At 41.7% G+C, this 12620-nt stretch overlaps 1 protein-coding gene across 2 annotated transcripts in view; it reads right to left on the reverse strand.

The window, feature by feature from the left end:
• The window catches only part of VWF (von Willebrand factor), a 127563-nt gene that overhangs the window by 77338 nt on the left and 37605 nt on the right, over window positions 1-12620 (reverse strand). For both annotated transcript variants that reach the window (XM_074539258.1, XM_014270907.3), the window contains exons 16-19: window positions 11478-11718; window positions 10591-10685; window positions 8764-8924; window positions 1981-2084 (exon numbers count right to left, since the gene is read on the reverse strand). In XM_074539258.1, coding sequence (XP_074395359.1) covers window positions 1981-2084; window positions 8764-8924; window positions 10591-10685; window positions 11478-11718 — 601 coding nt within the window. The remainder of the gene's footprint in view (window positions 1-1980; window positions 2085-8763; window positions 8925-10590; window positions 10686-11477; window positions 11719-12620) is intronic.

The raw sequence follows: 12620 nt of genomic DNA on the forward strand, positions 1-12620 counted from the left end.
TCAAGTCAGATGTAAATGCCAAATCTGACACCTCTGGCTCATATATTGCCTTTGCAGGTGTTCACATCTGGCTAAGAACAAGTGAGAATGAGAACTCCTGCAACAGCAGTACAAAAGGCAAAAACAAAAGAAAAGGAAGATCTCAACCTCCAAAATGCAGACTCTCAATTCTTATTAATTCTCAAAGCAATAGTAATTTCCTATACCACTTTCTAAATTACATTTGACTTGATATTTGCTGAGAACTATCAAGAAACTTTTCAAAGTCACATAGTGCAAAAAAGCCCTAGTGACATTTTTGAAGGGACCTTATCTCCAATTTTACTTCCATTCATGAAAAACACCTAAAACTTGAGGAAGAGGTTTTTATCAGTGAGAAAAAGTCTGATTTCTAACATTTCCTTGACCCTAATATTGAAGGAAATTCTATGTATTTGAGAAAATATAATTTACAATGGTATTGCCAGAATTGTGTGCAGTTACAACAATGAAGCAACATCATTATGATTACCTTAAGATCAAAGATTATATGAAAAATTGACAATAAAAAGGCTGATCATTATTATTGTGAGGAATCTTGCAAACTTTTTAACACTCAGAAGTTTCACACTTACTCTTCTTGTTTCAATAAAATTTTCATGGTGCCTGTTTTTCAGCTGAGTCACTTTTACCTAAATGCAATGTAAGCACATTACAGAGTATGTACCTAGACAAAAACATCAAATTCTCTTCCATCTTTTTCCCTTTCAAGCCTATTTTCCCCAGATTTAATTACAGAACATGGATTCACAATGTTATATGTAGCTGCAAAGGAAAGAAATTAAACAAAACACTGGGAGATTAATATTTCCATACAAAACCTTCATCCAAGACTAACTCATGTTAGTTAGGAGTGGTCCCATTAGTTAAAAAATCTTGAAATCACTGTTGTTCAAAGAGCAGTGTACCAAACAAAAATCAAGCATTGGACTCTCTAGTGGTGCTGATTCTCTGACACAGCTCCAGCCAGTCATACAGAGGATGACAAACATTGCTTCTGGGGTTGCCACAGAGTTGGGTAGGAACATTAAGGGTAGAATGCATAACAGATTCTCAAGTCTGAGTTCAAAAAAACCCCAGGATTTTCACAGTGCTGGTAGCTGAATGTCCTACACCCTGGACTCTTGGAACTCTGAAGGAAAAGAGCCACCATTCCCCCCCACCACACACATGGAAAAAAAGCACCTCAAGTGCAGCCAGTGTGCTGTGCAGGAGAAGGAAAAAGTGGCCCACTGTACTTTAAGCAAAATAAAAGTGGCCCAAAGGCTGTGCTGAGGGCTTCCCTCCATGCAAATTGAGCAGCCCAGAACTCCCCTTTGAACCTATAAATCCTTTCCTAGCAACCAAGCAGGATAATGGTGAAAGACATGGAACATTCACTCTTTTCTTATAAGAAAGTAACAGTTTTCCATCTATTTTCATCTTTTTTAATATAACAATAGATAGAGCACTCTTTTGAGATATAAGAGGTTGACCCTGTCTCTTCCTAGTTCTTTATTATTTCCCTGAAGAGCTCCTTTCACATTACAGCTGGTGCATCACGCCCCTTCTGGCTGGAAAGGGCTGACTTGACAGGCCTCAGACAGCCAACAAAAAGGGAAACACAACAGCAAAACTTAGTGAAAAAGCCCAGGCTCCATTCCTCCCACCCCAGAGCATATAGGTCTTAAATTGTTATCTTGTGTTGCAAAATCCACTATCTAGTGCCTACAGAAGAGTTGCACAGACACACAACTATTTGTAGGGCACGAGGCAGAGGTTGCCAGACATTGCAAGGAATTTTACTGGATCTTTATGCAACATGCAAAGGGAATGTGCTGTCTGTGCAATTAATATGCTGCAAAAACTAGCTTTCTCTAAAAGAGATCTGTTAAGTAAACAATATTTGGTGTTACCAGAAACACAGCAGAACCCCTAAAGAGAAAAAACATCCTTCCTCACCAGGTGTTGCAGTCCTGAGTCACTGTTTCTCCCTTGGAATATTCTCTTCCATTGTGGAAGCACGGGCACCTCTCAGGAGCAACACACTTGTTTTCATGTCGCACCTAAGCAGAACACACAGTTTGTCACCACCTGGGGCAGCTGGGACATGGCCATGTGCAGGGCAAGCAAGCAGCCAGGAATAAGCATGGAATGTGGGGATGGAAAATAAAAGAAAGATTGAAAGGAATAAAAGGAAGGATGAAGGCTATCCAAGGTGAGAAAGGTACAGTACTACTAATACTTTTAGCCATTAACATAAATAGAGCTGTAGGTATATAAATCACAACTCACTCCCACCATCTCAAGCTATTGGGAGAAGAGATGACATTACAGAAAAATGGCACAATGAGAAAGTCCAGGATGCAGTGAACCAGGCTAACGTGAATATGGACAGCAGGTGAATGGCTTCTCACACACAACAAACTGGAAAAGGGCCTACTAGAAAAGCAGACAAAGGGCCCAGATGGACTAAAAATGGAGACAGGAGCATCAAGGAGACCAGAAGCCGCAGTGCCTGACTCACCCATGTGCAAATGCAGGTTCTGTTGTTACAGACAACAGCCTCTTGACAAAGCCAACCCTCTATCAACTCTCCTCTGGAAATTGCAGCAATCACTCATTTTCTTTCAAATCCCTATTTATTTCCTGGAAGGCTGGATAAATATCAGTCCACTTGAGGCATTATTCTGCTCTCTCTGCAACAGGTCCTGTTGCTAGGAAGTAGGACATTATCTTCTATCCAAATTCTAATTTTCACCCTTCTGATCCAAGTTTCTCTTCATATAACAAAAAAATCATTTATCCCACTTAAACAAAAAAAAAACCCCACAAAAATAAAACAAAAAAAAACTACAGCCAAAGAAAAACAAGTAATGCCTTTAGACTATTCTGTTTCTCCATTCATTTTCTCTTTTGTTTTGTTTTGTTTTTTTTTTGTGATTACTTTCCATTTTTAAGACCCCCAGTTTTTGAGAATCAAACATAAGCTGGCTATGCTGACTTTTCACTCAGTAGCAGTTCTGGCAAAGCCAGGATAGGTTTGGCTCTGGTTTCATGGAATACCTAAATGGAGAGTCCTTCTCCTTCTTCGCATTCAAAAGTCACCAAATATCACCTTCCCACTTTAAACTCTTTCTGCAAAATCATTAAAATAGTTTCTTTTTTACCATTAAATATGGGCCAATGAGATCAATGTAGTCTGAACACCAGGTTAATAAAGAAGAACAGCTTTGCCTTTTCCTATGGGGACCTAGAACAACTCACAAAAAAAGATCGCACAGCGCAGAGACCCTTCCTTCATATGCAGCTCCACATGTTCTGTGGCTTATGGAGAGCTGCATTATGCCAAATAAAATCACTTTATTGAAGGAAGACGGAAACAAAGAAATGTTTTTCTAGATAATGGAGCTACAGCTCTGCCTTCACCTTTACAAAGGATGGTGGGAAAGTCCAGAGAAGACCAGAAAGAAGAGTTTAATACCTTCTTTCCTTCCTTCTTGGTGGTATTTAGGAAAAAAAGCAGGACTATGACCTCATATTCGTGGCTACATTTCTGAATTTTTGCAGAGTGTCCAGCTACACAGTTCACAATACACTTGAGGGCTAGCCTCTGGATAAAAAACTAGGGATTGGACATCTGGTTAGTAAAAAGAGAATCAGAACCTCTTCTCCTTGCTCCCTAAAACTGGTACAGACTGGTATTAGCATTTTTATCACAACCAGCACAGCAGCCATAAAGCCACCAACAGAGGGAAGAACATCTTGTCCTGAACACTGACAGAGTGGGTGGGTGGGATTCAGCAAGCAGGACACAAAAACCCCAAGTGGACTTTGACCAGAAGAATGCTCATTCTTTTCTGCAAAATTCAATGAATTATGATTTTGTTAACAGTAACACACAATCTATTGGGCCTATTAACACCCCTTCCAAACTCTGGGGCATATCTGGTAGCCTGCTGCCATGGTGCACTACAAGGACCATGTGGTACGACAGTACAAGGACAGGAGCACTATTCATTAGCAGCTGGATTTTCTCTGGAAGTCTCTCAATCCATCAATAGACTGCAGTTAATACAGGAGATTTAGCAGTCCTGAGTGCTTGAGATTATAGGAGGCAGCAGCACTGGGGAGGCAAATATACAAAAAGACAGAGGTTTGTAATGAAAACAGCAGCTGTTTGCACCATTTAATGCCCTTAGGATGATGCTCTGCATCCATGGGATTGCAAGTGGTTGACTAACAACTCTCCCATTACTTGGGGATCAAACAGAAATGTCTGTAATTTCCTTGCTCTGTCTTATTAATTGCTAAACCTTGAAAAATCTTGCAAAAGTAAGGACAATATTACAGGTTTCAGAACCTTTAAGATTCTCCTTACCCATACTCCTAGGAGGTGATTGTTCTGCTCTGCTCTGCATGGTGCAGCCTAACTTTGAGTCCTGGGGGCAATTTTGGGCACCACAATAGAAGAATCTAAAGCTGTTAGAGGAGGCTGTAAAGATGGTGAAGGGTCTGGAAGGGAAGACACATGAGGAGTGGCTGAGGGCACTTGGTCTGTTGAGCTGGAGAAGAGGAAACTGAGGTCAGAGTTCACAGCAGTTCTGCAGATTGCTCACAATGGGAAAAGGAGGGGCAGGCCCTGATCTCTGCTCTGATGAACGAGGGACAGGACCTAAGGGAATGGCTGGAACTGTGTCAGGGTAGGGTTAGGTTGTTTAGGAAGTTTTCTTCCCCCAGAGGGTGGCGAGGCTCAGAACAGGCTCCCCAGGGAATAGTCACGGCCCCAAGGCTGCCAGAGATCCAGGAGGGTTTGGACAATTCTGTGTTCTCAGGCACAGGGTGAGATTGTTGGGGTGTCTGTGCAGGGCCAGGAGTTGGGCTGGATGACCCTTGTGAGTTCCTTCCAAGTCAGGAGATCCTATAGTCCTGAAATCCAACTCAACCTAAACTTTGAACTCTCTTGGTCAACACAATTCGATGAGTCCCTCTGTCAAGGGAAGCTCAGACATTGCTCTGTTCCTCCTGACACATGCGTGGATTTCAGTGGAAAGTCAGCCAAATATATGAAGAAGCATGAGATTAAATAAAGTGGGTCAGATGAGAACCAAATAGCTAACAGGCTTTAGAATAAGAAATTGGTTTGGGGAACAAGGGACCTTAAAGATCACCCAGTTTCATGAGCAGGGACACCTTCCACTATCCCAGGTTGCCCAGAGCACCATTCAACCTGGCCTTGGACACTGCCAGGGAAGGGGCAGCCACAGCTTCTCTGGGCACCCTGTGCCAGGGCCTCAGCACCCTCACAGGGAAGAATTTCTTTCATAATTTTTTTTTTTAACTAAAACAGCCTCTCACTCTTACTGTGCAAACAAAGGCAAGTTAACAACATGTCAGAAGATCAAAATGTGCTGGTTTACACTTGACTTCTCTTTCTTAGGTTAGCTGCATGTCTCTAATGTTTATATGATATGCCCATCTCCTCATGAAGACATTGCAACATAGGATAGGCCCACACTAAAAAATATACAACAGAGAAATCAAAAATTCAGTTTAAAATAGGTAGAAAGAAAAACAAAAAAAACTTCCAAACTTTCCTGCTTAAGATGTTTAGGATTTGTAGGGTTTTTTCCCTTTTTATACTAATGTATCAACGTTTTAGAAATAGTTTTATTTCAGCAGTCAGAATGCAATAAAATATTTCATTTAAATTTTAAACCGTAGTCTTTTGTCAGTTGTTGGGAATAGAAAAAAAGTAATTTTCTACTTTTGGAATGTCTGGATTTTGTGCTCTGTGATTGTTCTGTTCCTCTGTTTCCCCAGAAAGGTGGTTAACACTCAATTTGTATTTTTATTAATATTTTCCAATGGGAAAAACTGAAGTGCAGTAAACTAATCTGAGAAAGCCTATTTTCCCCCACACGTCTGCACATATGCTATGATCTCTCTTTTCTGCTGTGCAAGAGGGTGACAAATATAGAGAATTTCCCACCTTCCAGATGATCAAAGACAGAAGAATTATTTTTATGACATATTGAACATTTTTTATTTGCTAGAAATCAAAGCAATATAAAATTCTAAGTCAAGATGAACCAGAAAACTTATATTTGAAAGAAATTGAAAGAAAGTTTAAAGTATGGAAGAAGACAAAAGAAATTGGGTTTTGTCTTCAAGCTAATAAGTTATCTGTGAGCATTGATAACTTTCATATGCTACTGTATTACAAAAGAAAAGAAAAATCTTCAGTAAGAAGGCACAATTTCTTCCAGCATGATAATATGTGCAAATATTTATGGGAACACATGTTGAGTAATCCGTTACTTCCCACAGACCTTCCTGCAAACAGCAGCTCACCTCTGTGAGTTGCTTGTAAATTAGGCAGGATTACAGCAGACTGACAAGTAAAATAGTAATTCCTTTTTCCAGTCCCTTTATTGCTCAACTCTGTTGTACAAGCCTGGAAAACACAGACTTTGATTTGACTTTGAAGAGGTTTGTCTCTGTGCTCCCAGAGTCTCTGTGTTAGAAAAGGACAGGATGGAAAGGAGAATCTGGTCACCAACCAAACCCTTCTCTATTGGGGGAGCACAAAGCCTCACTGCAGAGCACAGAAATAAGAAAAAAGCCTCTCCCAAACCTCATCCCATTGGGTGAGGAGAAGGAAACTGCTCTTTGAGAATGAGCTGACAGCTCCTGCGAAGCCAGGAGTCAAAGACAGGGCAAACAAGACAGACCTGAATAGGGACTGGTCTTGATCATGACTTTGCATGGCAGTGGTTACAAGATAATCTACATGGGCTTCTCCCATTGTGGCTTGGGTGCAGCTCGTGATTTTTATTCTCTGCCACAAGGGAAGCCAATGAGAGCAAGTAATTTCAGACAGAGTTTAGTGAAGATTAAACCATACTGTCATCTAGTGGACAGAGAATTTATTTTACTTTTTTTTTTTTTTTAAATAGTGAGCCTGATTCTTCAATTCAAAACCCAACAAACCACCTTGTTGACCTCAGGTGTGTTTCACATCACTGCAAAGTGAGCTGGAGTCTCCAGTTCCAAAAGGCCAAAGACTGCTCTCTTGGCAACAATTTTATGAAGCAATTATTTGTTTTAAGTTACTGAAAAAGAATACAAAATACTGTACCAAACATGAAAGTTAATTACTATGGGAGTTGGGGTTTTTTTCCTGTGGAGTAATTATCATAATTTGTTTTCCACAATTATGTCAAAAGTATACTATTACCATGTCCCAGAACTGAAACCAAAAATCTCAAGCTCCTTTACCAAATCAGCTGAATGTTAGATGCAAATAAAAGCCTGTTCATCCTGGAGCTCTGGGAACTTTAAAGTAGAGAAGCTTTTCCAAAATTTTCCAAGTTTTCTTATCTCACTACTATTTAGGAATATTTTTCACCTAAAGGAAAGGCATTTACAGACTGAAACATGAAAAGAAGCAACACTTGTTTTTAAAATCATGGTGAAAATTTATGGGTGACTTCAGATTCTGTTCTTTTTCACCTCCAAGACATTTCACAAGCCTTAGCTTTTTTCCTAGAGCTGGCATTTTATTCTGAGTAGAATCTATTTCTATAAATGGGAGTTTATCAGCAAAATACACTAGCAACGTTCAAAATATATGTTTATATTATTGCTAAAAATTATTGCATAATTTGGGAAGAGCTATTTTTCTAGAAAGATAATTGAAGGAATTTGGGGGCAGAAAACAATTAAACTTATTCTTATATTTGAGGGTTGCAGTGGGATATAACCATAGATCCCAGAGAGCCTCTTTTCAGTGAAAAAAAAAAAAGGTGTGCTTAGTACAACACCTGCAACTCCGAGACACACTCTGACATCATCCTAGCAAGATTCATAACCCACATTCCTTCTCACAGGGTTGTTCAATTTGGTACAACCCACAGGAAGGCAGCTGGAGAGATGGAAACTTGACAAGGAGGAATCAATATAAGCAGGAAGGATGGCTGGATCAGAGAAACCCAAGAATGGGTTGGGTTGGAAGGAACCTTAAAGATCATCTTGCTCCAACCTGCTGCCAGGGGCAGGGACACCTTCCACCAGCCCAGGTTGCTCAGAGCCCCATCCAACCTGGCTCTGGGCACTGCCAGGGATGGGGCAGCCACAGCTTCTCTGGGCAACCGGTGCCAGGGCCTCACCACCCTCACAAATAAAGACTTTACCTCACACCCAATCTAAATCTGCTCTCTGCCAGTGTGAAGCAATTCCCCCTTGTCCTGTCACTCCACGACCTTGTCAAGAGTCTCTCTTCATCTTTCCTGTGGGCTCCCTTCAGGCATCAGAAGGCCACAATGAGGTCACCCCCAACCCCTTCTCTTTGCCAGGCTTAACAATCCCAATTGTCTCAGCCGTTTTTTGGAGGAGAGGTCCTCCAAAGTAGGCCCCCCCCTATGATCTACCTGAATATGGGTGTCTCTCTACTGTCTCTCTGGCTGAGAAAGTTCAACAAGACTGAGGAGGAGTTTAGGAGCAGAGCTGAAGGAAGACATAAACTTGTTTTCAAGGCAGGCTTTGGAATTTTGATTAATAATTATTTTTGCAAGCTAAAGTTCATCTTCAATGCTTGTACATGTTCTTTAAGCCAGTCACAACTTGACAGTCAATACTTCACAACCACTTATTCCCAAGCTGCAAGAAGACTATTGGTAGCAGAGAATGAAGGCAAGAAACAAACAGGATCTGCTTCTTGCTGCTGTATTGAAAGCTGCTTACCATCCCTTTTGGACAGAGGCATCCAGATATGCAGCCATGGCTGATGCACTCCAGGTCATAGTTTTGGCAGGTCTTGGTACATTCCACTCCTTCTGCTCTTGGGTTGTTGGCAGGACAGATAATTTTTTCCATGGGGAATCTGCATGTCAAGCTCCTTTTTACTTAAAAAAAATGAGTTCACAAAAAGTGCAATTAGAACTCAAGTACTCATTGTTGGCACAGTATTTTTCTAAAAGGTGGATCTTTGATTTGAAAATTAATTTTATTAATTAGAAAATTAATTTAGAATATAGCCTGAAGCAACACCACTACACATGACATGGCAAAGAAAACAGCCCCTACTTCCCCTGGAGTGACCTCAGTTAGGCTGTCACGAAAGCAGCTATTTAACACTGAAGCAAAAAAGCTGCACTAAACATATAAGTGCAACTCCAGACTGCACTGGGGCCATACAAATACCCCTAAGCATTGTACAAAGTTAGCAGAAAATTGATATTCTGAGAAGCAACAGCATCTTATATTATTGCAGTTAGACCCATTTCTCACACTGAATATAGCTACATAGGTGACTGTAAAAGCAGTGCCCTGAGCTTCAATAAAAACTGTTTGAGACTTTAGGATCTGACAGAAGATCAGAATGTCCCAAGAAACTTCAGGGTACTATTTCAAGTGGTACTAGCAATATGTCTCTCTGAGGTTTTGTAATTCTTGACATCCTATTATCAGGAAAAGCATGTCTTAGGAGCATTAAGGGAAGAGTTTGGTGAGATATTCACCTGGAAGGCTTCGCCTGAAGAACAGGTGACCCAACCAGTGACACTGTCACTGGTGTCCTAGCAAGCAACATTAAGCAGGTCACTGCCCTGTACCTACAGAGGCATTTACAGTGTTTTCATCTAGAAGTTGATTTATCCTGAGAAGGTGCAAAGACAATTACTCCTTGTCTCCTGTGCACTGGCAAATACCAACCAGAAATTTCCTCCAGACCCCAGGTACAGGTGCATTTGTCAGAGTGCCGTGGAAGTCACTGTGGTTAGCTCTACTGGTGTTCCCACAGGGATCATAGGTTATCCTGAGCTGGAAGGCACCCACAAGGATCATGAAGTCCAGCTCCTGGATATTCTCAGGCCTCCCCAAAGCCCCACTAGCCCTTTCCCCCCTGAGATGCATCCAGTCTCAAACCTCCTATACCATGAAAATCCCATAAGCTCCATCCATGTATCAGTGGGAAACCCCAAAAGATCCCAGAGCACTGCTGGCCTTTCTCCAATACTGCAAACCCCAGTTAGATGCTAGAAGTGTTCCCATGCACCTTTCACAGCCAAATGTTCGATAAACCTGTCCACTGATGGGAAACATGGTATCAGTCTCCAGGAGGTTTCATCGAGATTCCCGCTGGCTGGAGGGCAAACTGGAAACCTGGCAGCAGTATAACCTTTAGGCCACTAAAAGCCTCATTTACACCAGGAAAGAGTTTGCATCCTACTAGTGAGAAACAGAAAGTATAAAATTGATGAGTTACTGATGTCTTGTGATCCTCAAATAGCACTGGGGACCTCAGATCACTGGCATAGGTGATCCTTTAACCTTTTCAGCTCAAGAGAGACTGCAGTGGTTAATTATAATTTTGAGAGGTGAGATTCAGTGAGCCCTGCACCCTCCCATACATCCCTTTTGTTTCTATCCCGCAAAAAAAAAAAATTGGAAAAAATCTCACAATATCACAGCTGTTGCAACCTCTGAAATTTCTTCTCCAATCAAAACTCCCAAGAGACTGAAGAGAAAAAAAAATCAAAATAAAATATTAAGATTTTAAGGCATACTAACTTCTGGGAGATGGCCTCTCATCAGCAAAAACATCAGCCAGGAAGGCACCAGGAGCTCTGTTTGTACTGCAGTGCATAAATCCATTCTCACAATAGCTAAGAAAAACAAATAGAGCTTATATGTAATTAAACAGCATTCAGCTTTCGCTCACACTGGTTTTTAGTCAATAGGGAACTTGTCAGAATACAAAACTACACGTCAGTGAGGCTGAGCTGTTGCTCTCTATCCACTGTGTCTACCAACATTAAAGGCAAAAATTCCTTAAGGGAGTTGATGCCATACAGTGGCATGGAAACCCAGCTGCCTGCTGGCCCTGACCTGCTGGATCCAGTGCAGCTGCACAGGGATAAAGCTAAGCAAGACAATAGTCAGCTTTGCTGAGGAAAAGAAGTAAGGGACCATCCAGTTACTGAAACTTGGGATTTTTGTGGTAGAGAGGAAAAGAAGACACTGTTCCCAAAACTGGGCCTGTCCAGAGATTGCATTCCCACTCCAAGTGTACTGCTACTCAATTTAACAATTAGAAATGCTTTTTAATACTTGTATCTTTGACAAGAGGTAATTAGGTTTTAACAGTTAAGAATTATAGCAGAGTACATTAAAGTGACATTTTAAAAGCCCACAAAGTAGCTATTGTCAGTAATTAAGCTCCATTTCAAACTCGCAGGAACTGTTCATAGGACAGGGCTTAATACCGAGTAAGGTGGTACTTGAAATTAATCAGAGCGCGATACAATAGCAAAACTCACCATTTGGATTCTTGGAGGCAAAATCTTGCCTTTTCTTCATCTAGTTTCAGTGGATGCACAGGAACTGACCCAACAACTCAAGCCCTCCAAAAAGTGGAGCGATGGTGTGTAGGGAAGGGTTAGGAATAGAGCGCTTACCACAATGAGTAATGGTTCGAGAAGACATCCTCTGGCTGGAAGATCTCCCCATCATAGTAACAGGAGCACTGGGATTTGGGTACACACTGCTCATGCTCATCCAGGTATTGCCCGGGGGGACAGTAGCACCCCTCCAGGCACAGCGGCTCACAGTCCTCCTCCGGGTAGGACAGAGACTGGCATGTCTGGTTGCACGGCATCCCACACTGTTGGTACACCTGGCCTTCAGGACAGGCCATTGCTGGTGAAACACATGAGGGAGAAGAGCATTTGATTCAAATCCAGCTAAAGGAAAAGCTGCCTAAAACAGACTGGGAAGCTTGGGATTAAAAGGCATTTGCTCAATTTATTTGTCAATGGAGTGTTACACCATCCCTCCTTAACTGCAGCACTGGTGTAGCCTAAGGCACTGCTTATATATATACACAAACAAAACCTTACTAAAGGAAATTCCCCACAAATGTCAGGACTGGACTACCCTGCACTGTGATGGAAATCTAGCCACAGAATTTTGCCCAGAACATGAAACACACACTCTGTCCAACCTCTGTTATTATCTGGATCACAGTCAGGATAACCTAACTGAAGCTCCCCTGAAGAGAACCTATAAAAAAGATGGAGAGACACTCTTGGCAAGGGCCTGGAGTGACAGAACAAGGGGGAATGGCTTCACACTGACAGAGAGCAGGTTTAGACTGGATCCTAGGAAGGAATTCTTCCCAGTGAGTGTGCTGAGGCCCTGGCACAGGTTGCCCAGAGAAGCTGTGGCTGCTCCATCCCTGGAAGTGTCCAAGGCCAGGGTGGATGGGCCTTGGAAAAACCTGGGCTAGTGGAACGTGTCCCTGCCCATGGCAGGGGCTTGGAATGACACGGTCCGTTGGAATGACATGTTTGGGTCCCTTCCAGCTCAAACTATTCCATGATCCCATGCATTAAGAGCATTACAAGTGTCATCTACACATTCACACCTCTCTTCCTTTGCAACATATTTAGGGACTATTTGGTCAAAATAAGTAGAAAAGTAGTAGAAAAGCATTTTTTCGCTTTAGTAAACAGGAGTGCAGCAATACACAACAGCCTCACATCCCAGAAGCACTCTGTGGTTTCTATGAAAACAAGTGCAAATAATGAAGTAATTTAGCA

Source organism: Zonotrichia albicollis, chromosome 4 (assembly GCF_047830755.1).
Source record: "Zonotrichia albicollis isolate bZonAlb1 chromosome 4, bZonAlb1.hap1, whole genome shotgun sequence".
NCBI classification, from domain to species: Eukaryota; Metazoa; Chordata; class Aves; order Passeriformes; family Passerellidae; genus Zonotrichia; species Zonotrichia albicollis.